The following is a 27933-nucleotide window of genomic DNA, read 5'->3' as shown; positions in this document are numbered from 1 at the left end:
TGCCAAAAAACAAAACTGCACATCTCATTTAAACGGCGAATCCGACATCCTCGTTGGCTAAATGACAATTCTGTTATAGAGCTGGACACTCAGTCATTATACTATCGTCTTCGCCAAACCACAAACTTAGTAATCACTTCAGGGTCCTCAAAATCTGGTAAAGTATAATTTTTGGAGAATGCGAATACATCTGCAATATAAGAGTCTCAAAATTTGTGAGAATTCCTAAGTCTACAATGGAGCGCATAAGCGCGGCAGATACTACAAAATGAACTGTATACGAGGAAAAATAAAGTTTGGCATGACTGCTTGTTAAGCGACTTTAACATACTTTAAGCACAATAACATTATTTTTTCATTCAAGGAAAGAAAACACTTTTCGATTATGTCCCACTAAATCAACAACAGTGACGTAATTACTGTATCTAAAACTTTATTGTCCACATTTGTCACTACAAAGTTTACTAATCGGTAAAATTCTTTTCCGTTCAAATAACGTTTATTCATACTTCAAATAACAAAGGTGACATCAAAATGTCGTTTACATACAAAAATTAGAGAGAAATTGAAACATAATCAAATAAATAATTTGGAAGATTAAACAAAATTTTCCACATGGCTGTCGGTAAAACTTGATGCAGCGCTGAAAACACGAGTGCAAAGGTCTGTGAAGCACCGAACTGCCCGTGGACTTTGCGCCCTTATTTATGTCAGTATACCATAGTGTCATGTTCAGCTGATAACTCCGATTTCACCAGTTGCAAGATTACATAAATACGTTTTTTTTAAGATGATAGGATCATATTGTACCATATCATATTGCAAAATTAATTAATGTCATTGTTTTTATGCATATTAATACAACCTGGATTTACACTCTATAATGCAGATCTGTATGCTATATAAAGAAAAATGCTATAAAAATTTCGTTCGCTTATATAATAATTTGAAGTTGGTATTTTTTGGAAATTCTAGTCATTGAATAATGACTTGTCCTTACATATTGCAACATGGAGTATATGTACAAATATCCATGGTGTTTCTCGTCTCATTAGTGACAATTATCTCGCATAAAAATATTTTCATTAAATCAGTGTCAGTTATTACTCAATACATTATTCGTCAAAAATGAAAAATATGAAAGCGTACATAACATACCAGATATATTTAAAATTTCGTACTGATATGTTGATTTGTTGATTAAAAATGTAATACAATGTGCAAAAACAAGCAGATTTAGAGTATATCAGGCGACTTACCCGTTAGTGCCTCGATAGTGCCCTTTTTTGTTAATCCTACATACAAGTACCACGTTTTACAAGTAAAACATAAACACAACAAGAAATTGAATATGTAAATTGTCGAATACAACAAATAAGAGAAATACAAGTGAAATTTGAGGAATATAAGTACTGCTTGCAGGGTGTGGACTCCTAAAAGGTAAAGGGAATTCTCACATGAAATCTACGGTTGTAAAGAATGACTAAATATGAAGTAGAAACATGATATGAATTAAGTCGAAAAATGCAAATAATAATGATAATGATAATGAAATGAATGTTCCTTACATTAAACTACAAAAGAGTTAAACAATTTTATTAAGATACAAATTCCATGCCTCTCACAAGATTTCTATAGTTTTTATTTTACGGGCAGGTAATATCTTACACTTTCGGCATGACCTGAAACATCTTTATAGGAAATACTGCATGTGACATGGCGATAAAGTTCAATCTTTCGGTTTTGCAGATACTTATTACCGTCATATTTACAAGAAGGGCAGAATTCTGATGTGGATACATTCGAAGTCTTATCAACTCGTAAATAAAAGTACATGCAAAGTTTGACGCCCGTTTGCAGTTTCATTATTATTTATTAAAGTCCAACTTGACATTGACATCATTCAGCGCCGCTTGAACCATCTCCTTTGGCATTTGTGGGAAGAAGCGTGTATAGGCAGCAAAAAGGTCGTCCCAAGATTTCAGATAGGTCTTTATCACTTTTCCTTCATCATTCTCCTGGAGCAAGGTGGTGTCTTTGATGGCCAAGAAGCGACCGTTGGGGAATGCAGTAGACCGAGGGCTCGTCAAAAAGTTTGAGGAGGGAAAAACTTGGGTGTAAATCTTATTCATTGCTTCTTTAAAAACAGAAAGTTCAACTGGCGTTTTGTGGTGAATGACGATAAAAGGATACCAGCCATCAGCAACTAAGTCTCGGCACCGTGCCGCGCCTGCCGGATCAGTATCAGCCTTGTGCAAGCGTCTTATGATGTCACCATCCACGACAAATTTGTACCTCAAGTACGAGTGGTGGTATTCCGGTGAAGTATTTTTGAAATCGAGTGCAATTGGAAGAAAAGTCGGGTAGCCAGTCCCTACGTCCACCATGTGCCTGCTGCCTTGGTCTGTGAGGTTTTCAACAACTGAAATGACATGGTCATTTGCCGAACCAATGTCACTCGCTACCAAGATCACGTTAAAACCCAAAGCTCGAAGGATCATGTAACAACCCACGTTGTTTTCGTAGCAGCATCCACCAACTTTGGTTAAGATACGTCGTTTAATGTCATCAATCGTTGGGACGTGGCGTTGCTCGTGGGGTGTAGCAATACTCGTGATTGTCTGGAATGGAATGTGCTGATGCCACGAAGACACGATCTCTTGTAGAAGACCTGTTGGGTCGTCTTTCATTTTTCTTTCAGGTGAAACCACCTCCAAGACATCTCGTAGGAAAGCGTAAGCTTCCTGTGATGTTAATTCCTCTCTCATTTTCGAAGAATTCGTTTTTCCTGGATGCGATATAACCTATAAACACAAGGAAATACATGCTTGAGTGAGCATCAGATTTGTAAAAAAGAGCCAACACATTCTAAAACATCAATGGCTATATCCAAAGCTCCCATTTTAACGTAAGGCTGATTTTGACATGATTTTCACAATGGAATTATGAGAACTGTAGGGATATAGTTATGGTCAGATCTGTTACCATTTTCATGTAACGTGACTCAATAGAGGCATACGAAATGCCCCAGAGCCAATCACTGCAACAATCTTCATGCAGCAAGTTAGGTTTTTGTTCAATGCCAGCGTTCAGCCCTCTATAAGTTATTGCATAATGTCGTTGAGTCATCACCGGTCATAGTCGATGGAGTCAAAGTCGTAGTGGGGTGTTTTTTTTTCAATGGTAACAGTTTGGCCCCTTCCTGTAATTATTCTGTTCTCTGTGAGTTTGTACTGTATTTTGTCCATTATTCTCATGGTAATATTCTAATGGAGCAATATGGTCCAGTAGGCTGCATCTGTGATGGTTTTCTAAGCCATAGGCTCTATCACTTTACATTTTGAAACCACGGTCAAATTGGACTATGGACCATTATTAGATACAGTCTGTTAATAGACTGTATCTAATAGTCCAGTGCTTCACCCTCCGTGCCGTCTATATAGAAACCACTATAACGGATAGCCTATAGTGAGTAAGGGTTTTTAAATCACAGTCCATTCAAATTCTACGGGTAAAGATCATAGTGCAGTGAATTTTCAAGCTGGATGTGCATTATTTACCCCCAACAGTTCACCTTACTGCAGTATAATATTGCTGTGAAGACTTTGATCCCACTTAAATGATTATTGTACAATGTTACCACGATCAACATGGGCGCGTGTACGTTATGCACTTACACATTTCCGAGGCTGAAAACTCTACTAGGCTACATTACGAGCTTTTTTATATGGCCCAAAAGTATCAGCATTTATCAAGAGCAAGGAAGTTCGTAAAACCTACCACGAAAATGGCTGCGGTTCTGTTGTGCAGGGAAAGTGAAGACGACTGTGACACGCTCTTGTCAACCTCGATACACGATATATCATTATGTGATGGTATAAGTAGGTACCGACAAAATGCTACTTCAACAATGTTCAATGTATGGCGTGGAGTGGAAAATACATGACAGGCCGGATGTGTCATTCAACAGTCAGTAATATTAAATGGGTTAGTCAAATACCGGTTAGTGATTGGCTAAACACAGTCACGTGATGGAGGCACATTGGTTAAGTTCACCCATGGGCAGAACATTTTTGTAATGTTCTCCCATGGGGAAAACATTTTCACGTGACAAAATGTATAACGACAAACGATACCAAACGATTGAACAATCAAAATTTTTCACGTAATCGATAGGATGAATTTGCCTATTCCATATGAAATGTGAAAAAGCAGATGACCGATTATTGTGATGCATACGAAAGTGTGATTTGAAGGACCCGCGCACAGTGAATTTGGCTCTGCGCGAGCGATGCGTTGTGCTGGTGCTTGTATTTGACTAACCCATTATATATAATATATAATATATAATATATACATTATATATCATTCATATATATATATATATATATATATATATATATATGTATATATATATATATATTATATAAGATGATTACTTTTGTTGTCGGGAACATGTACCAAACGTTCCATCCTCAGGGTTTGAAATGCTATATTTCGGGAGGCTATCTTAATTGCATTTCAAACCCTTCGGGTGGAACATACAGTATGTTTCCTCCCCCGTCAGTCATCATCTATTGTATCGACTGATAGATCACGTATACCGTCCTTCATGGACGTGTGGAACAAGCCGACTAAAAAAAGGATCAAGGGCCTGACTGGCAGGAGTGGGATCGGCGCGTGATATCTCTCTACCTGATTCCTGTCAGCAACAGTGTGACCAGCGAAAATGATATGATTGTGCTTGAAGCGGCCTAAAATTCTGTTAAATTGCCTGCCATGAAATTATGTCACATTAAGTCAAGCAATTGTGGTGCCAAATAAGCTGACAACAAAAAAATATCCTCAAATTCTATGCTCACAACTGAACTTTGGCGCTCAAATGGCAAAACAAAGCAAAAAACAACAACAACAACAACAACAAAAAAGATACAGAAGGTGATCCGAGAGGATACTCGGATCACCTAAAAAACAGGTCTGAACAACTTTTAATTTTCAATTTCTTCAAATCATCTCACAAACTATAACAAACCACCCAAAAAGAGGTAGGCCTACCCTACCACAGTGTACAAAACTATGTCTATATAGCATACTGTAATGCAAGATGCTGTTAAACGTCTAAAATTATGCCAGAAAGCATGTGCCAACTCTGGCAACATAGCTCAGCAATGAGAGAAAAAAGATCAGCCAGCCTGCAACCTAATCAGTACACACTGGTTTGCGTCTATCATACTAGACTGCCATATCCACGATCGCGCCAGCCATAAATATTGCACCTGAATCTACTTGATTGAAATGTTAAAGTAAGGGGGATGGGGGGGGGGGGGGGGGGGACGCAACTTTTATCACGGCCGGTGCCAAGTTAAAAAGGTGGGGGGGGGGGGGGGACTTTGTCATTTCCGTGCCACTTCCAGGTTTCATCAGCCGACAATCAACCCCCCCCCCCAAAAAAAAAAACCAAAAAAACAAAAAAACCAAAAAAAAAAACCAAAAAAAAAACAACAAACAAACAAGCAAACATACAAACAAAAACAGATACAAAAACAAAAACACAAACAAAACCAACCAAACAAAAAACTTCCTTACCCGCACTTCTACCACTTCAAGGTTTCGTCGGCTGGCAAGAAAAAACAAACAAAGCAAAAACAAAAACAAAAAACCAAGTGGTTTAACCTATGTATAGGCCAATACCCTATGCATCATGCATAAAAGTGGGGGAACCAACCCCCGTTGCGTCGACCCTGATTATATACATACGTGGATTGAAGGAGTACAGCGATACAAAGTGTATTAGACAATTCATAATAGACGTGTGCATCAGCGGAGAAATTCCGCCGAAAGTTTATAAAGTTGTAAAGTTTCGGTGTCACGCATGACGTCACGTACGGGTGCCATAGCCAACTCCCCCCTCACCCTTTTTTAAGAGCATGATCCTCTTGGAGAACAAAACGGACATAAAACTTGCTACACTGTGGGTGACCACAGGACCATTATAATATGTTGAATACAGAATACAGAATCCCCTAGTGATTGGTTTATAGAGCTTTTCCTGACTATATGTCAGAATTCTAACTATGTCAGAATGTTGACGTATTTGACACTCCATGGCGTACTATATGCAAAATCTTATGACGACATTTTCCAAATACTATATCAGTATACAAATAACCTGTACCTTGCAAGTTACTGGTTTAAACTATGGGTATGATTCCCCAAATAGTTCTATTCACTGAGAAGCGTAGCCCCGAAGTGAATAGTACTTTTGAAGGCACAGATCTGGTCTATAGTTTTAACCAGAATTCAAAATTAGGCAGAGTATGTATGTTTTATACATTTTAGATCAAAAATTTTGGCAAAAGAAGAGGAAATTGTGAGGAGAAAAGACGTATGGTGGATGTTGTAGAGGGATCCTTCCCTGACCGTACGAAGCAGCGTAAGATGCCAGGATTGCTTTTAGTCCAAGAGGTCAAAACAGGCCTAAACCTGGACATTTTTGGTAACAAGCTGACTTTTTCAGGATAGGTCCAGAAAAATGTATAGAATAACATAATAAAAGTCCCCATGAATGCTGTTTGAGCGTTTTCCGCAATCCAAGATGGCGTCCAAAATGGCCGCCATATCCAGAAATTTTTGTGACTTTTCAATTAGAGAACCAAAATACAAAATTCAAATGTCTAAATATATGTTTTGAATCATGAAGAACTCAATAAAACACATATCAAAAGATGTTGATGCACGTAAGTACCGAAATCCAAGATGCTTAATGCTTAATAGCTTTTCAGCGAGGTAACCCAAATACAAAATTTAAATGTCTAGATATATGTTTTGAAGGATGAAGAAGTCAATAAAATACATATTAAGAGATGTTGCCGCACACAAGTACCGTAATCTAATATGATGGCATCCAAAATGGGCGCCATTTCCTGAAATTTGTATAACCTTTCAACTAGGAAACCCAATACACAATTTAAGTGTCTTACATGTTTCGAAACATGAAGAACTCAATAAAATACATATTTTAAGAGATTTTGACGCACGCATGTACCGATTAAACCGCTTGAGCTCTTCTTAAAATGCAAAATGGCCGGCAGTCACAATTTCATCTCACAATTATGTAAGTAAATGTCAGTATAGTTTATAAGAAGCTTTTTACTTGAAAAATTAGTTATTATGTGTAAAGTGTACAAATAAAAAACATTTGGATGTTAAACTTAAGGAGTGTCCCCTTGTTACGAGAAACATTTCACCATCAGATTTGTTGCTAAACAGAGAGCCTACTAGAAGGCAATATCTTTTTACCACATGGTCTATTTTTGTCACCGCAAGCGCATGACATAAAAATTTAGTGCTTGCCCCTTTTTATTACCAACGCATTTGATGTCTACCATGATGAGGTGAGTTCCAGTTGAAACTGTCAGTTATCACTTGAGAAGTAAACACAATTCTTTTTTGATATTTGTGCTACATAAATGTTCAAAATAGTGCTAAAAATAATGTGTAATTTATCACGTGACAGTGAATTTCTTTGGCAAAGTATATTGCTCCACCTAAACATATTATAATGTCTAAATTATTTTATTCATTTCGTGATGATCAAGGAGGTACTAGGCGAGCCTATAGTACCTTCTTGGTGTAGATTAGGTAAAATTAGAATAGATAGAAATCAGAGAATATGGCACTCATAGTGATTGGTAAATGGAGGAGGGATACTCCTCTCCCACACGAGGGATTTTTTTTTTTCTTTTATTCGAAAGCAAACGTTTGGTAAGATATTTAATAATTTCCATCAAAGAGTAGGAAATATTATAAAGTAGTATTCTGGGAAATGGGCAATATATGGGAGGGTGTGGAAGGGGAATCCCCTCCCCCTAACATGAGGGAGATTTTGCATTTTCAAACTTGTTTCCATCAAAAAAGGGGAAAAAGATGTATAATCATGGAAGTGCGCATTCATATAGGGTTACCCGCTCCCACAGGAGGGAAAATATCGTATTTTCAGACTTGAAATTCACAGATCTGTTGCACCCATTTGGTGAACTGTCCGATATTTGTTTTCTATTTGAAAACGTCTGGAAAAATATATGTTCAGGAAAGTGTCGGGAGGGAAAAGTGTGAGAGGAGAATGCTTCCCATACAATGGAGATTTTGGCGTTTTCCAATTTGAAATTCAGAGATTTAGCGCACTCTTTTGGTGAAATATCTGAGATTTGTTTTTGTCTTAAAAGTAAGAAAATATATATTTATGGAAATATGCGGGGGAGATGTATGAAGTGATGCACCCTCCCGAAAATTGAGGGGTTTTTTTAACAGGTTTTATGGTGCACATTATTGGTGAAATACTAGATTTTTGTTTCTATTAAAAAAGTGTAAGTACGATAGAATAAATACTAGTAAACTAAAGGCAATGAGCTGGTAGAAGATGTGGGGGGGGGGGGATCACTTTCGACTGGAGGGGGTTTTGCGGATCGTCATTAACCGGCCTATTGCACCCTTGGTGTTATATTGATTGTCCATCCTCAAAGAGTAGATAAAATATAGTCTCAGTATCCCCATCCCCTCCAACACGAGGGCCCTTTAAATTTGAATTGAAATGAAACTAATTATATCATTTACACACATTAATTGATGGAATATGTGGGAATTGTTAATCACAGGGGTATTTAATCTATATTGGGGAAAGTGAGTGGTGGAAAGGTTAGGAAGGGCAAATTACCCTACAATATGAGGGAACTAACGTTTGCAATTTGTATACGTGAATGATCTAGCGCACACTTTTTGATAACATTCAGAAATTTGTTAATTTCAAAAATGTACAAAGTCTATGGAAAGGGGCCGAGCGAGGAACGTTAGCATTTTTATGATTGCAATTCAATGACAAGTGTCTCTTGAAACAGGCTAAAAACAGCAATTTTTGATAGACAAACGGCGGCCATTTTGGGCAATTTGGTTTTCACGAAGAACTCACGTGGTTTAATTGTACTTACGTGTTTCATGATCTCTGAATAAATACTTCGTTGGATTCCTTATTCTCTAAAAATAATATTTATACATTTAAGTGCGTATCGCGGTTACCTAGTTGCAGAGTTATGAGAAAAACAGGAAATGGCAGCCATTTTGGACACCATTTTGGATTCCTCAAAGTGTGTAAGTGCTTTATTTGTGTTTCTAAATCTCTGAATAAGTATCATATTTGGTTCCTTGTGACTCAAAACGTATACTTCGACATTCCAAGTGTGTACAGTTGAAATCTACTTGCAAAATTATGAGAAAAAAAAAATCTGGAAATGGCAGCCAATTTTCGACGCCATCTTGGATTCCAGTACTTGCGTGCTTCAACATCTCTTAATATGCATTTTATTGAGTTCTTCATCCTTCAAAACATATGTTTTGACATTTAAATTTTGTATTTAGGTTACCTGGCTGAAAAGTTATAAGAATTTCAGAAAATGGCGGCCATTTTGGACGCCATCTTGGATTAAGGTACTAGCGTGCATCAACATCTTTTAATATGTCTTTTACTGAGTTCTTCATCTTTCAAAACATAATATTTAGACATTTGACTTTTGTATTTGGGTTACCCGGCTGATAAGCTATAAGAATTTCAGAAAATGGCGGCCATTTTGGACGCCATCTTGGATTTCGGTACTTGCGTGCATCAACATCTCTTGATATGTATTTCATTGAGTTCTCCATGCTTCAAAGCATATATTTAGACATTAAAACTTTGTATTTGTGTCCTCTAGTCAAAAGGTTATAAGAATTTCTGGAAATGGCGGCCATTTTGGACGCCATCTTGGATTGCGGAAAACGCTCAAAGATGATATATGAGGACTTTTAGTATGTTATTCTAGACAATTTTCTGGACCTATCCTGAAAAAATCAGCTTGTTACCAAAAAAGTCCAGGTTAAAACTAATACTCTTGGACTATTTGTGATGTCACGATTATATTGTTAGAAATTGTTACATCATCAGAGAGACGTCAAACAGTGCGCGCCCGGTGGGCCCCCTCTGAATCCTCCACTGAATGCCTATCATGTATATTATAGTGCCGAGTTTCATAGACCTCGATGTCCAGAATTTCTGTTCACTGTCGGGCGCAGAACCTCAGTGAATAGTACTATTTTGGAGACACCCTGCCCATATGCAGTTTCAACCAGAAACTCTCAAGGCAAATTACATATACTACTATAATGTCGTAATCGACATAATACATCAATGAGATTGAACATAGTGGGAAAAAAAAAGACAAGACCATAATCATTACTGCTGTTACAACGATGGCAGAATCTACTCAGCTCGTCACTATTCATGAGCAAGACAGGCATGCTTTCACGTATGTATCCAGCCAACTTTATTTAGGCCTACTCCTTGTTGAAGTCCAATTTGACATTGACATCATTCAGCGCCGCTTCAACCATCTCCTTTGGAATCTGCGGGAAGAAACGTGCATAGGCAGCTAGGACGTCGTCTGGAGATTTCAGGTATGTCTTTATCACATTTCCTTCGTCATCTTCTCGGATCAAAGTGGTGTCTTTGATGGACAATAAGCGACAGTTGGGGAATGCTGTAGACCGTGGGCTCCACAAAAAGGGTGGGGAGGGGAGAACTTGGGTGTAGATTTTATTCATAGGCTCTTTAAAGAATGATAGGTCAACTGGTGTATTGTGGTGAATGATAATATAAGGGTACCAGCCATCCACAACCAAGTCTGAGAAACGTGCCGCGCCTGCCGGATCACTGTCGGCGTTATGCAAGCGTGTTATGATGTTACCATCCACGACAAATTTGTACCTCAAATAGGAGTGGTGGTATTCCGGCGAGGTCTCATTAAAATCGAGCGCTATTGGAAGAAAAGTCGGGTAGCCACCTGTGCCTACATCCACCATGTGCCTGCTGCCCTGATAGGTTAGGTTTTCAACTACAGGAATAACGTGGTTGTTTTCCCAGCCAATGTCACTCGCTACCAAGACCACGTTAAAACCCAAAGCATGAAGAATCATATAACAACCCACGTTGTTTTCGTAGCAGCATCCACCAACTTTGGTAAAAATGCTTCGCTTAATATCATCAGTCGTTGGGACGTGGCGTTGCTCGTGGGGTGTGGCAATACTCGTGATCGTCTGGAATGGAATGTGCTGATGCCATGAATACAGTATCTCTTGCAGAAGACCTGTTGGGTCGTCTTTCATTTTCCTTTCTGGTGCAGCCACCCCCAAGACATCTCGTAGGAAAGCATACGCTTCCTGTGACGTCAATTCATCTTCCATCATTCTCGAAGAATTCGTATTTCCTGTATGCGATCGGCCTAGCCTATGAGGGCAAACAAATACATCGTAATGTGAGCGTCGGATTTGTACAAAGAACATGCTAAAACATCAATGGCTCTATCGAAAGCTCCCATCAACGTAGAACGTGAGGCCGATTCTAACTTGATTTTCACAATGGAATTATGAAAACGAGGGACATAATGGTCAGATCTGTTACCATCTTCCAGTAACGTGACTCAATAGAGGTATAATACTAAATGCGCCAATGTCAATCATTGCAACAATGTTCATTAGGTTCTTTCCTGTTCAGGTTAGCAAGTTGGGTTTTTTGGCTTTCAGCCTCTAACAGTCAGTGCATATTTTCAACGAGAATAGTCGATGGAGTTTAGGTCGAACAGAGAGATTTTATTTTTAAGTGCAAGCAACACCCAATATATCCCATGGCAATTTGCAATTCACTTTTAACAGTTCCATGATATTCACAACATTTTGAAGACTCATATTATAACGTATTTATACTTCTTCTGCCAACTACATGCATAATGATACTAAACTTCACAAAATTACAGTGGCTTGAGAAACAGTAATATAGACTAATATGAAAAGTGCGCGACAGATGCTTGCAGATACGGCAAGTGAAGGCGTGTCACAGCGTTTTAAGAACGGCTTTATTTTTATGAATATGTTTGACAGCATGCAGATGCACCGTCCTGACAGACACAAAACAGTCCAACGAAAGAGGACATTATGAAAAGGTAGGCCTACTGGTGAATATTTAATTACTTTTATAACTGTCATTCTATACATGTAACACGTAATTTCGGCAGTCAACTACAGCTGAAAGTGCCCGATGTTTAAAAAAATGAAATCAACATCAGGATCCACGAACATTTCATGATACGTTGTGCCAGAAAAACTCTACACCTCCAGAAATCCTTCCCAAAAAGTATATGTCGACATGGCGACGACATTATCTTGCGATGTCGACTTCCCCCAAAATATATGTCGACATGACGACATTTACACCGACTTGCCACGATGATACAATCTCTCTCTCTCTCTCTCTCTCTCTGCATGTGTGTTTGTGTATGTCTGTATGTATGCATGTATGTAAGTATGTGTGTGAACTACAAGCGCGTTATCCAAGTAAGTCCCGACCATGCGTCGTAAAAAAAACAACACACAAAAACTCGAGCACGAAACAACAAACAAGATGAAACAAAAGAAATCTTGTAAGAAATCGAAACCTATAGATAAAATGAGTGCTGATGGTGGTCTAATCAGACATACACACACAGACACACACAAATGAATTAATCACAATGGCTGATTTGCTTTTCCTCAAAGAGAGATATCCTGTAAAATATACTGGTATATGGATAACTTGGACGTATTGTAAACAGTATAGACATACACTGTTCTGTAGTTAAAGGCATAATATATCATTTGCAAATGAAACAAAAATCCAGCTTTAGTGCTTCAACATAGTTCTAGAATGTGAGTTAGGGATAGAAACAGCCAATGTAAAAAAAAAAATAAAAATCAGTGTAATCAATAGATAGAAACTACCAATGAAAAAATGTAAATCAGTGTAATCAATGTTAAATACTGTTAAATAATGTGAACAGTAGTTAGGTAATAAAAATGTATAATAAACCGTCTGATATCTCCTTTTATTTTAGGCTTTAGTGAAAATTTTATATATGGTAGAATGTATAATACAAGTTTCATACAACTGACCAACACAATCATAATGCGATAATTCGAACATTTTTCAAAATCACTACATTCCCAATGGTAAACAGTAGACCCCTTTCATTAATCATTCTGTTCTCTGTGGGTTTCTAATTGTCCATTATTCCCATGGTATTCTAATGGCGCAATGGTCCAGAAGGCTGCATCTGTGATAGCTTTCTAAACCAGTAGGCTCTATTTCTATAAATCTTCCAGGGCTTCACTGGAAGATTGGACCACGGACTATTATTAGATACAATCTATTAACAGACTGTAAATGCTCCAGTGCTTCATCCTCTATTGAAAGTCAACGGATGGCCTATGGGCAGAAAGGGTTTTCTAATAGTCCATTCAAATTCTAGGGGTAAAAATCATAATGCATTGCATTTTTAAGTTGAGTGTGCATTATTTACCCCAACAGTTCATCTTACTGCAATACAATGTTGCTGTGAAGACTTTGAACCCACTTAAAATTTGTACCATGTCAACACGCGATCAACGATGGGAGCGTGTACAGTATATGCCTACCTTATACAGTTACAATAACATTTCTGAGGCTAAAAACCCCAATCCATTACGGGCTTTTATACAACCCAAAAGTATCAGCATTAATCAAGAACAAGACAGTTTGGAAAACCTACCACGTAAATGACTGCAGTTCTGTTGTGCAGGAAAAGTAAAAAAGACGTCGATTCTCCTGCCAACCTTGGTACGCGATATTTACAGTGGCGGATCCAGAGATTTTTCGCTAAAAACAAAAGAAATAAAGAGAAAAAAATGAAATGAAACCCGGAAGTGGCTCCAGAAATATTAGTCACGCCCCCCTTTACAGAATTCCTGGATCCGCCCCTATATTTATGTGCCGGTACAAGTAGGTACCGACAAAATGCAGATATTAAAAGCACGTTTAATACTTCAACAACGTTCAATGTATGCCGTGAAGTGGAAAATATATATGACAGGCCGAATGTGGCATTCAACAATCAGGAATGTAGAAGCGATCGACTGATAAGACCATGTGCCGTCCTTCAGAATCAATGGAAATGTGGAACAAGCCGATAAAAAAGGAAAAGAAAAGAAAAGGAGGCATGACAGGCAGGTGTGGGATCGGCGCGTGATGATCTCTCCCTAATTCCTGTTGGCAACAGTGTGACCAGCGAAAATAATGTTCTATTTCAGGAAATTCTATTGCAAAAATGATATTTCGTCCTTGTTAATTTTGCTGCAGCCGACGAAATCGCAGCAAGGCTTTCTTGTTATTATTTTGCTGGAATGAACAAAAGACAAAGCTTAATAGTTTATATAGTTTATACGACCTATTGTGGTGCCACTTCCGGGTTTGTTCAACTGAGAGGCAAAAAAAAGAAAAAGAATAAATACCTGGTACAACTTGCATTCGGCTTCCTATCGACATCGACTAACAAGCAAAAAAAAATGGTATTAATTAAAAAAGGGTGGGGGAGTGGTCGAGCCCCTCCACCCCTCCCCCCAACCAATCCAGCCCCCCCCCCCCCCCCCCCCCGTCAGGGTGACGTCCTCGGTTCCGAAGTTCAAACCTATTACAACGCAACAGTCACTGCAATGTGAATTCCCCAGATGTACTAATTTCAACAAAGAGATGATAAGAAAGTTTCTTTGTGACTCGGGATGGGGCTTTAATCCTTTCTTAGACAGAGGTTCTGAATTATCGGGTCGTGCTCAGTCTGCATACCCTGAGCACCACATCTGAGCACCACATCAAGAGTACGCGGTATACAAAACTGCAGGACCTGTATTATATATTAAGCTCTACCGACAAATACAACCCATCCGTGTCCATGTATCTCATGATGTATAGCCCGACCAGACGCCGTGTTCTAGCACGGCACTTGTGTATACATACAGTGAGAGGGCTCTTATAGCTACTCAGAATGTTAATGGACTGTTTTTGTTGTCATTAATATTACGGCATACCCAATATTTCATTTCGTTTCATTTCGTTTATTTCATCTTTAACACAGAGTGACAATGTTCAAACATAGCACGAGAGCAGAATAAATAAAGTAAAAATAGGCCTACATTCTCAATACCATATCATACCATATCATATAAATTACACGATGAACAGAGGAAGAAATAGATAAACGTAGAAATGCTATTCACTACATGATGTTATTAATGGAGGGGAACCTAAAAGCAGAGCTTGTAATATGCTTTCCCCTCAAAACCAATAATGATAAAGTACGAGTAACCATGATCGGTGGACAGAAGTATTAAAACGTGACTAAAACACACCGAAAACTAGCAACAGAACCAAAACCTTACAAAGCACTTCACAATGTCGCCTTCTTGCATCTTGTATAAGACCCTGAAACGACGTAATACCTGTAAAACATACCTTTTATGGCGTCATCAGGGGATATGGTACCAAGTACATAATATACCCTTAACAATATTTTAAATAACTATTTCTTACTGTAGTTGGGAAATAGCAACAAAATAATACTATCCTGATTTACAACAAGGAATTAATGTCTGATTTAATTGTATTTAGTGGTGGTCTCTAAATCATACTTTCGAATTTAACTATACCATGATAATTCACAGCCAAATGAATGGTTACATTGGGTTAGTTGTGCTACAATACAGAAACTAGTCGTTGGCCTGCAGAGTTTTTTCTTCTCATATTCATTGGTTAGTAGTTTCCAATCTATATATTAGACGCTAAGAATTTACATTTTATTGGAAACCTTCAATTCCTGTTTCCTACAATTTTCCTTCACGTTTCTGTCTATTCTTTTGCTCGAGTATAATGTCAGCATAACTGAAAGTAAATGTTTAAAGTACCCCCCTTCCGTTATAGCTCAAGCTAGAACGTAAGTAGCAATATATTTTCAATTATAATACATTTTGTATAAGATCCCCTGAATCGTACTACATACTCTTTAATGTGCTAGTAATAATGACTGCTAGCCTACACTCTTAAAACATCCGAGTCAGAACTGACCCGGAACTGGGTCCGTTGGGGTCACACACCGTTCCGGGTCAGAAATGACAAGGAATGGGGTCAGATAATATATGACCCATTCAGAGTCATGAATTGGGTCAGGGTGACGCCATTCGGGGTCTACATGACCAAATTCCAAGCCATTTTTACCCAGAATGGTGTGTGACCCCAACGGACCCAGTTCCGGGTCAGTTCTGACTCGGATGTTTTAAAAGTGTATGTTGCCTTCAACATGGAAAACAGACTATTATAAGTCGTGAAACAGCTATAGCTCCTTTATACTCCCCGTCCTTTTCAGCCGCCAGCCCCTTAAAGAGAAGGGGGAAGGGAGACTTCATTCTTTGAAAGTCATGAAGCTCTTGTACAAGAAGTAATGCTTTCAAAAGAATCTGAACTAAACACTTCTGATAACAGAGATGCCAACTGTTACTTAGTATACTGCAAGTTTAATGGAAAATACAGTTCTTCCAAGATTATATTGCAACGCATGTCTACTGCAGATTTTTTTTTCTTCACCAGACAAAAAGCCCTTTTCAGCCCTCAGCAACTGCAATGCTATTTCCAAGGTTGCCTTCCGTGCTACCGTTGCTGCATACGCAAGCAATTCCTTTTTGTTTAAATTACCCCCTTCAAAATAGTGGGTTAACCCCCAAAATAATGACATCTAGGGTGGCTTTATGAGACAAAGTTGATCTCAGATAAAACCAGAGACTCCAACCCCAAGAACCTTCTGATCTGGAGATTCTCCCGCCTGAAACCGATAGCAAACGGGAGACTCCAACTTGATGTGCGCGAATCGCACATCACAAGCGAAAAGTCCCTTGCGGAGATGCTCTAGCGCTCTCTCGCTATTTAAGGCTTATTTTTCAACATACAATGAAGATTGGTAAGAAATCATTTCAAGCGGGAGAACGGGAAATTCTGCAAAAATGGGCTTTCGGCGGGAGATCTCCCGTCGAAAGCGGATGAGTTGGAGTCTCTGTAAAACAAAAAAAAACAACAAACAAACAAACAAACAAAAACGTAAGAATTGACTTTCTTCACCCAGAAAAGCCCTAAAACTGATTTTGTTAGTGATTGTAAGTTTTTTTGTTTTCTTAACTGCTATCTATCTTTAAACCGAGATGGCAGCCATATTGGATTTTGCCAATATGGCCGCCCCAGAGGGCGCCCTTCTTGGCGCCCATCAAAAATTGAAATAATTTCGTTTGGGCTTCATGTATGCCAAATTTGGCGTTTTTGGAAGAATTTAAATCAAAAAAGTCCATTGGGCATTCCTCTATTACAGAGTTTGTTCACGTAAACAAGCTCCCGAATGCTCTGCATCTTGCAAGCTTTCTACTTTTAATAACGGGCTGGCATTTTACACTTTTGGCATGAGATAAAAGATGTGAAGTGGCACTATCAGACCTGGATAAAGGAGGATTTGGTAATGATGTTAAATCTATAAATTTTGTATGAAGTATATTACCATCGTGATAAATTCTTAACAAAATCTTATTAACTCATAAACAATAGTAGAACAGGTATGATTTCATGAATACAATTTCATTCACTCTTTATTGAAGTCCAAGTTGACATTGACGTCATTTAGCGCCGCTGCAACCACCTTCTCTGGCATCTGCGGGAAGAAGCGCGAATAGGCATCAAGGACTTCTTTTTGAGACTTGAGATAAGTTTTTATCACCTTTCTTTCACCATTCTCTTGGAGCAAGGTGGTGTCCTTGATGGCCAAGAAGCGACCGTTGGGGAATGCTGTAGACCGAGGGCTCGTCAAAAAGGGTGAGGAGGGATAAACTTGAGTGTAGACTTTATTCATTGCCTCTTTAAAGGAGGAAAGTTCAACTGGCGTTTTGTGGTGAATGACGATAAAAGGATACCAGCCATCAACAACTAAGTCTCGCCACCGTGCCGCGCCTGCTGGATCAGTGTCAGCCTTGTGCAGGCGAGCTATGATGTCACCATCCACGACAAATTTGTACCTCAAATACGAATCGTGGTATTCCGGTGAGGCCTTTTTGAAGTCGAGCGCAACTGGAAAGAAAGTCGGGTAACCAGTGCCCACATCCACAATATGCCTGCTGCCTTGGCAGGTTAGGTTTTCAACTATAGGAATGATATGATTATTTTCCCAACCAATGTCACTCGCTACGAGGACCACATGTAAACCCAGAGCACGGAGAATCATGTAACAACCCACGTTGTTTTCGTAGCAGCATCCACCAACTTTGGTAAAGATGCTTCGCTTAATGTCATCAATCGTAGGGACGTGGCGTTGCTCATGGGGTGTGGCAATAAGCGTGATTGTCTGGTATGGAATGTGCTGATGCCATGAAAACACCATCTCTTGCAGAAGACCTATTGGGTCGTCTTTCATTTTTCTTTCTGGTGAAACCACCTCCAAGACATCTCGTAGGAAAGCGTAAGCTTCTTGCGATGTTAATTCATTTTTCATCATCCTCGAAAAATCCTTCTTTCCTGGATGCGACAGGCTCTATAACCTATCAAGGCAAATAAAACACACCATAAGCCTACTGAGTGAGCCATAATTTTCAGATTTGTTAATCGTTGGTATACCCTCAACCATCCAAACCCCAAAACCACAAAATAACAACAGCAAAAAAGAATGTAAATCGATGGTGTGTGGAGACCCGTCCGAACTTCGGATGTGACCATTTAGCATCAGAAGATGCTTTTAACACCATAGACCGAATTTACATTTCGCACAAACACCAAATGGGGAATCTAGCAATAATCTATCGGTAGAAAAAACTGACTGAATGATTTATTAGCAGTAAGTAAAAAAACAACAACTTACAAACCTTTTAACAGGTAATTTAGTGTTGCATGCAAAGGGCCATTGAAGGTATAAACATTCGGTCTCTCCTCTACCACGGATTGATGGGTAGGCCGGTTGAAATCGCGTGCGTCGTAAGACTGGCCACATTGGAGGTTCATGAGTTTGGCTCTACTATCAGTGCTGAATTAGCGTTACATTTGCCTTATATAGTTTTTCTACTGTGACATCACGAATTTTTGTAATCTTTAATTTTGAACCGAGACGTCGACATCACAAGAATTAAGCTAAAAAAAAATTCAACTAGTCTTAACTTCTATAAGAATGGTACGATCTTCCTCAATTACAGATGTGAGCTCATTTTGCATTTGCTGAAGCCAAGGAAAATATTTTGAGAAAATTTCTAATTAACGCTAGTTTTGGTAATTTCATTTTGTTTTAAATGAGAAGATGGAAAATATCACCTTCAACTGCCATCCCACCCAAGCTTGACAGGTTCTTTGTGACCAATCGGACCTGTACTGGTATCTGAGGACCATAAACACTGTATACCTACATCACCTCCAAGAGTACATCTAACTGGAATACAGCTTTGCTGTAAGACTTTGTACCATGCAAAACGCGATTGTTCACGATGGGCTCGCTTCAGCGCATAGCAGACAGACACTGACATGACACACTGGTATGAAAGTCCAATATATTGCTGGCGGGTTATTAAACATGGCTACAATATTTTAGAACAGCAGTATAAACTCAACGAATATGCCGAAGAAAGACGACGAACATGAGGAAAGATTGCACATAATCTAGACACGACCCATCCTGAGTGATCGTATAATGATCGGTGGTGAACCGCCTGCTTACTAAAAACAAAACAAAACAAACAAAACAAACATTTTCATGAGACGACTTCAAGAGGACACTCCACGATATTCAATGTAAAATGTTCGGTTAAAGCAGGTAAGTGAATTGAAAATACGTACCACAAAAATCAATTTCTGAGGTATCTCTGGACTGTAGAAAAGCAATTCACAAGAAGTGTACAGGCGCGGGATTTTACTATAGAATGATACGGAAATGACAGGCTATGAAGAAGAATGTGAATACAAAATGTTATGTGGCAGTGGTCGGATCCTGTGAGGTTATGAACCCTGCGTCTTTGAGATTAGACTTCATTCCATGCGTTTTGTTCACTAATCACAGTCGAAAGAACACTCAAAATAATTTCAGTCTCAGTTCTTTTGATTCGGCAATCGCTACTGGCTGATTTCGACTACAACATGTGGATCCTTCAAAGACAATGATCATTTGGTTGCTAACTAATAAAATTGTTGAAACTTGTTTGTAAATACATGTAACAAATAGGTATAAGTAGATATACAGTCGCAAATACTTAACAGTCGACGGATTGTTGTGTATTAGTGTCAGACTAGATCTCTATCCACAGTGATATTGTCGTCCAACACGCATCTAACCTACTCGTTAACGACCATTGAACCCACACTGTAGAGAATGCATGCGCGATGCTCGGATTCCTCTTCGTAGCACTGCTCCCCAGGGGCCTGCTACCATAGTGTATAGATAATAGTATGGTTACACCTATACCTGGATCGAGGCAACCGAGTCACTGTTGTAGCACGAGTCGAACCCAAAACATTTTTATTTACAAATCCTCGATTTTACAGACCTACCGTGATGCTCCTCAGTGGAACCGACAAGACACAATGGATTTCTCTCTTTCTTGAAAGTTCATTATTCTTCCGTCAGGTATCTTGATCTTCCAAACTGCACCTCCACCTAGTTCATTTTCATTTATATTTGTGCCTTAATCTTCGTTTCCAACTATATCAGAATTTATCGTCCATATCTTGGTAGGCTTATGGTACTTTTAACTTATATGTATTTAGATTTTTATCTAATGCATGTCAAGTGTAAAGGAAACAAATGCGAGATTGCATGAAAAGAACCTAAGAGAGGTCTCCTCAAGAAAGAAAAAGAAAAAGAAAAACATTACCAATGGAAATTTCAACGCATCCCAACAATGCCTATGTGTACATACGCCGATTGAGTTTATCAACCCACTTCCCTAAACTAATATCCCAAAAAATGAAATTAAAACAAAATTAATGTTGTCAGTTATGCACGATTAGAGAACCCCAGATTGTAAATTGTTGCAAAATGACATTGTATCTAGAACTGGACATGTAGTAATTAGACCTACTGTTGTGTTCACCAGGTCCAATGCAGCAATCAGAGAGAAAGGTATACGAATGGGCCCCATGGACGACCTGCTAATGCAGCTGATGATGCAAATGCTGGCTTTATCCAGCCATCTTGTCAGATGGAAAATGTAAAATGGAAAATATAAAAAGTAACTAACAAAACTAACAAACACACACACACACACACACACACACACACATAGAAAAACCTTTGACTGTTTTGCGTCTCCCACGGCCAAACTGCCAAATTCACGATAGTGCCAGCCATATACATTTCACACCTGAGTCCACTGGCAAGATATTCGCCTGTAAGATTTAGGCGAAATAATTATGTAAGAATCAAGCAAAACACTTAGTTGGTATAGATCACACTTGAAATTCTGGAAAAGCTTTTACACCCTTACTAATTTATTGCGTTTACAAAAGAGAAAATTTTATGTTAACCAGATAATGAAATATAAAAATGATAAAAAGAATATTTGGAAAACAATAAAAGATGTTATGAATACATCTAATGATGTATCTTTCGGAAGTACGATGGGGTAATACCTCGAGCAATGTACCTGCTGGCATGGCCGAAATTTTTAATGATTTTTTTTTGTGGCATTGATTGGGAAAAACTACCACAAAATATCCCTTCGTCTAATAAAGTGTTTTGATTTTTTTTAGATATACCTAATCCTAAAACTGTTTTTGGACCCCACGTATAATGAAGAAGTTATTGATATCATTTATGATTTGAAAGAAGGGAAAAGCCCAGGTTGCGATGGAATCGATAATTATTTGTTGAAAAATATAGTTCCTCAAATAATAGATCCTTTAGTACACATTATCGATATATCGCTTTTGACTGGGCTTGTACCAAATCAGATGAAGATTGCCAAAGTTATACCTATACATAAGAAAGGGGAGAAGAATGATGTCAATAATTACAGACCAAATATCGTTATTAACTTCAATTTCCAAAATTTTGGAAAGAATAGTATACATCCGAACTGTCAATTTTTTTGATATGAGTAATATATTTACGAAATTTCAATTTGGATTCAGAGAAAATCACAACACCACCCACGCTTTACTTACCTTTGTTGAAAAGATTACACATGCACTTAATACATTTTCGCATACAATAGGCATCTTCCTGGACTTTTCCAAGGCTTTTGATACGATTAATCGATATTTTCTCAATTTCTGTTATTTTTGTGTTTTGTGTTGTTATTGTTGTTGTTGTCGTTAATTTTGTGTGGCCGATTGTATATCTTCCTTTCTGGTCAAGTTTTCTGCCATACCTGGCCCTGTAGTGTCTGTGCCATAAATGTGATATGTTATAGTTTATACGTTTGCATTCTAAAATCATAGTAAGTATTGTTTATAGTATCAGCATCATATATCAATGTGTAAATGTACAATAGTATATAGAAGAATTTAAAATGGATATATTTTATTGGTATAACAAATTGGTGCCGTTGCTGTTTTGTTCCAGTGTTCCACGTCTTAGCTTATAAGTGGAACACTGTTTTCCATCGTTATGATAATTTACTATTTTTGTTGCCATGGCAAAGTGCATTGTTTCATTTTATGACATCATTCGTGCACATACTTTATATTATATTTGAGAAAAATGCCTTTATCAGACGAATAAAAGACAAATTGAAAAAATTGTACCACTTTGGATCATGTTCCCTTTTTTTAATGATGGAAATAAGTAAATTATTGAAAAGAATTGAATTGAATACTGAATAGATCAAGGCATGATCATCAGCTATCTCAAGGAAAATTCTTATTTCCAGCTTTTTTTTTCTTTTTCAACTGTTTACAAGTCATGTGGATCACAGTTTAACATGGAAAAGAGACACCATTTACTATGCAATCTCTGATGTACTTGTTCAACAGTTGTAAGATACCCTCAAACATCTCATATCACACTTCTACCGTATTTTATATCATAGCGACACCAAATTTGTACACAGACTGCCCACATACGCTTAGGTCAACTCTAGTGGCCAGTATTGGCAAACAATAAAGCGGAATTCAAGGAGCGTAACCACGTGACTACTGAAGAGATTTGATTTACTCAGTGTAGGTCTGTTTGATCACCTTAGACGTAAAGCAAATACAAAGCATCAGGTCATCGCAAGTAACAAATTCTTTTATAGGCAATAACAACGGCGTAGCCAGGATTTGATCTTAGGGGGGGCGGTTAGTCTGCGAGGGAGCGAAGCGACCGAGCCCGAGCGAGCGGAGCGAGCGAGGGGGGGAGGGTGTGGGAGGGGGGGGGGTGTCCCCCCTCCCACGGTGAGAACTTTTTGCATTTTGATGTTGTAAATGGTGCAATTTGATGCATGTTTTTGCGCGTTTAATCGACGTGAAACAGTCCCACTTGTTTAAGGTCGCAGTATATTTTAGTCTAGATTATTATTGAACAATTTGCCTATAAAATGGTATCATTTAAATACACTTCTTGCGTTAATTCTTTTCACTGAATATCATGAACGCGACTGAACCCGAGCGAGCGGAGCGAGCGAGGGGGGAGGGGAGGGTGTGGGAGGGGGGTGTCCCCCCTCCCACGGTAAGAACTTTTTGCATTTTGATGTTGCAAATGGCGCAATTTGATGCATGTTTTTGCGCGTTTAATCGACGTGAAACAGTCCCACTTGTTTAAGGTAGCAGTATATTTTAGTCTAGATTATTATTGAACAATTTGCCTATAAAATGGTATCATTTAAATACACTTCTTGTGTTAATTCTTTTCACTGAATATCATGAACGCGACTGAACCCGAGCGAGCGGAGCGAGCGATGGGGGAGGGGAGGGTGTAGGAGGGGGGTGTCCCCCCTCCCACGGTAAGAACTTTTTGCATTTTGATGTTGCAAATGGCGCAATTTGATGCATTTTTTTTTGCTCATTTTATCGACGTGAAACAGTCCCACTTGTTTAAGGTAGCGGTATATTTCAGTGTAGATTATTATTGAACAATTTGCCTATAAAATGGTATGATTTAAACACACTTCTTGTGTTAATTCTTTTCACTGAATATCATAAACGCGACTGAACCCGAGCGAGCGGAGCGAGCGAGGGGGGGAGGGGAGGGTGGGGGAGGGGGGTGTCCCCCCTCCCACGGTAAGAACGTTTTGCATTTTGATGTTGTAAATGGTGCAGTTTGATGCATGTTTTTGCTCGTTTTATCGACGTGAAACAGTCCCACTTGTTTAAGGTAGCAGTATATTTTAGTGTAGATAATTATTGAACAATTTGCCTATAAAATGGTATAATTTAAACACACTTCTTGTATTAATTCTTTTCACTGAATATCATGAACGCGACTGAACCCGAGCGAGCGGAGCGAGCGAGGGGGGAGGGGAGGGTGTGGGAGGGGGGTGTCCCCCCTCCCACGGTAAGAACTTTTTGCATTTTGATGTTGCAAATGGTGCAATTTGATGCATGTTTTATCGACGTGAAACAGTCCCACTTGTTTAAGGTAGCAATATATTTTGATGTAGATTATTATTGAACAATTTGCCTATAAAATGGTATCATTTAAATACACTTCTTGTGTTAATTCTTTTCACTGAATATCATGAACGCGACTGAACCCGAGCGAGCGGAGCGAGCGAGGGGGAGGGGAGGGTGTGGGTGTGTCCCCCCTCCCACGGTGAGAACTTTTTGCATTTTGATGTTGCAAATGGTGCAATTTGATGCATGTTTTTGCGCGTTTTAACGAGTTGAAACAGTCCCACTTGTTTAAGGTTGCAGTATATTTTAGTGTAGATCATTATTGAACAATTTGCCTATAAAATGGTATCATTTAATCTTCTTGTGCTAATTCTTACACTGAATATCATGAACGCTGTCTGCAGTTCAGCAATCAAACAGAAAAAGCATGCACACGAGGGTGTAGATAGGGGCATATCCCATCCCACACGAAGGTGATTTTGCGTTTTCAGACCTGAAATTCAGCGATCTGGTGCAATTTTTGCTGCAATACTTTTTCATCGAAGTGTTAAAATCACGGAATTTAGCTCTTATTCCGAATGAGCACCATCTGTGTGTATGTGTAAAGTCTAGTGAGGTAGAGCTTAGGGGAAGGGGGATTCCCCCTCCCGCTCGCGGAGCTTTTGTGTTTTTAAAATTGAAATAAAGCGATCTGGGTGTAGCCACAGTCTACTTCTATGCATGGTGGAAGGGGGGGGGGAGGGGTGGGCGACCAGGGAGAAGGCGTGGGCGAGTGTTATCTCCACCCTTCCCTTCCGATGGAGCTTTTGCCTTTTTAAGGTTGAAATTGAGATATCTCGTATACGCATATTTGATGGAATCAACATTTGGGAAATCACAACAACAACAACAACAACAACAAACTGATGGGGGGGGGACTGAGGGAGGAAAGGGTCGATTAAAAGGGGAATTCCCCTTATACATGAGGGAACCTTGAGTTTTCGGAATATAAGTGATAAGTCTTGTGCACTCAGATTTATTCATATTTTGTTTGTAAATCTAAAAAGTGTACTAAGCTAGGGAAAGAGGCACAGAGGGGGAGGGTTTGGGAGGGGGGTATCCCCTCCCAAGCACGAGAGATTTTGCATATTTTGAATTGAAATTCAACGATCTGGTGCACACTTTGAGTGAAATATTCAAAAAAATATCTTATCTGATGAAAGGTTGCAAAGGAGACCCGCTTCATGTGCATGCATACAGTAAACACGCATTTTTTTTTCCGCCTCCCAAATCCCCGGTCCAAATCTTAGGGGGGGCGACCGCCCCCATCGCCCCCCCCCCCCCTGGCTACGCCAGTGGGCAATAATGATGCAAAATAAGCTAAAACGATTACATTCAGCAAACAGAGACTGAGGAAGTTGGAGGCCTTGTTGTAAATAAAGAATTAAAGATAATGTAATTAACTTAGAGCAATACGCGTTCGAACTGACGCCTCCAACACCTGTATCTCTTAGATTCCTTCTGTTACGTACGTAGGTCTACTGCACAGCAAAGAATTCAATTATGTGACACCACTCAAAGTAACATGAAATAAAGGTTTAAGAAACAGAGAAGCAGGTTCATTGGCTTACCCCAGCATTGGTTCATCTCAGCATTTGGGGGATTCCCTAGAAATTTGTTTTTAAATGATCTCAACTCTGTTTTTATAAAAAGTCCTTACCGTGGGAGAGGGGCATCCTCATCCCACACCCTCTCCCACTTGGTCACTTCGCTCCCTCGCCTAGGATCTCACACTGTCACATTATGTGCCTCCGTCGAGATTCTGACCCCCCCCCCCAAAAAAAAAAAAAAAAACCCGCAACAAAACAAACAAACAATAACAATAACAACAAACTTAAAACTAAAAGCTACAACTAAAAGTGTTCCGGCGTGGTTGGACCAGATAGGTTGTTATAGAGGTGCTCAGAAATCAAGCGGACCATATACTGTCTGATTCATTTCAGAGCTATAACAGTTTTTGAGGTTCACATGGTGATAGTCTGTCGATCGGCGAGTTAGATATGTGTGTATGAATATTTGAGTTTACGTGAACTTTAAGTGAAACTTAATTTGCTAAACTGCGGGTACAACATGTAGCTACAAGATTATAGGACCATAATAATCATTACGCTATACATGCATTGTGATATAATCCATCATAATAGGTCTGTGTAAATACGTTCTTGGAAAAAAGACCACCACACCATAATCATTACCTAGATGTTGACAACCATGGCAAAATTTTATCAGCTCGTAAGAGTAAGACAGGCATGTATCCAGCTTACTTCATTTAGGCCTACTCCTTATTGAAGTCCAATTTGACATTGACATCATTCAGCGCCGCTTCAACCATCTCCTTTGGAATCTGCGGGAAGAATCGTCCATAGGCAGTAAGGAGTTCGTCCCGAGATTTTAGATAGGTCTTTATTACCTTCCCTTCATCATTCTCTTGGAGCAAGGTGGTCTCAATGATGGCCAAGAAGCGACCGTTGGGGAATGCTGTAGACCGAGGGCTCGACAAAAAGGGTGGGGATTGAAGAAGTTGGGTGTAGATTTTAGTCATAGGTTCTTTAAAAATGGAAAGCTCAACTGGAGTTTTGTGATGAATGACGATAAAAGGGTACCAACCATCCACAACAAAGTCTCGGAATCGTGCCGCGCCTGCCGGATCGCTGTCCGCATTGTGCAGGCGAGCTATGATGTCACCATCCACAACAAATTTGTACCTCAAATACGAGTGGTGGTACTCCGGTGATGCCTTCTTAAAATCGAGTGCAACTGGAGATAAAGTCGGGTAGCCACCAGTGCCTACATCCACCATGTGCCTGCTGCCCTGATAGGTTAGGTTTTCAACTATTGGAATAACATGGTTGTTTTCCCAACGAATGTCACTAGCTACCAATACCACATTACAACCCAAAGCTCGAAGAATCATGTAACAACCCACGTTGTTTTCGTAACAGCATCCACCCACTTTGGTAAAGATGCTTCGCTTAATATCATCAATCGTTGGGACATGGCGCTGCTCGTGGGGTGTAGCAATACTCGTGATCGTCTGGAATGGAATGTGCTGATGCCATGAAGACACAATCTCATGCAAAAGAGCTGTTGGATTGGCTGTCATCTTTCTTTCTGCTGTATCCACCTCCAAGACATCTTGTAGGAAAGCGTAAGCTTCCTGTGATGTTAATTCATCTTTCATCATCTTCGAAGAATTTATCTTTTCCAGATGCGATAGAACCTATGAAGGAAAAGAAATACATCACAATTGAGTGATTCAGAAGATTCAGACTTGTGAACATATGAAAAAAAAAAACGTTCGGTGAAAAATAAAAAGAAATCCCATTCGTTAACTACTGTTTTTTTTTTTTTTTTGGGGGGGGGGGGGGGCGGGTGTGAAAGAAAGAACAAGAGATATTGCGAGACCAATATCATTTCCTTACAACTTGACTCAG

At 39.1% G+C, this 27933-nt stretch overlaps 2 protein-coding genes across 2 annotated transcripts; both read right to left on the bottom strand.

Annotated features, from left to right (window-relative positions):
* Positions 1-17102: 17102 nt before the first annotated feature.
* Positions 17103-19893, bottom strand: LOC139720159 (uncharacterized). Its single transcript, XM_071631525.1, has 2 exons — positions 19769-19893; positions 17103-18489 (listed from the first exon to the last, which is right to left on the bottom strand). The coding sequence occupies exon 2, from the start codon at positions 18444-18446 to the stop codon at positions 17541-17543; it is 906 nt and encodes a 301-aa protein (XP_071487626.1). The 5' UTR covers positions 18447-18489; positions 19769-19893; the 3' UTR covers positions 17103-17540.
* A 6881-nt stretch (positions 19894-26774) lies between these two features.
* Positions 26775-27683, bottom strand: LOC139720189 (uncharacterized). The gene has a single exon (XM_071631554.1). It carries the CDS (start codon positions 27681-27683, stop codon positions 26775-26777), a length of 909 nt encoding a protein of 302 aa, XP_071487655.1.
* Positions 27684-27933: the final 250 nt, after the last annotated feature.

The sequence above is a fragment of the Diadema antillarum genome, unplaced genomic scaffold (assembly GCF_040938485.1).
Source record: "Diadema antillarum isolate AM-2024a unplaced genomic scaffold, OU_Dant_1.0 scf00000123, whole genome shotgun sequence".
NCBI lineage: Eukaryota > Metazoa > Echinodermata > Echinoidea > Diadematoida > Diadematidae > Diadema > Diadema antillarum.
This window is presented reverse-complemented; position numbering and strand designations above follow the sequence as displayed.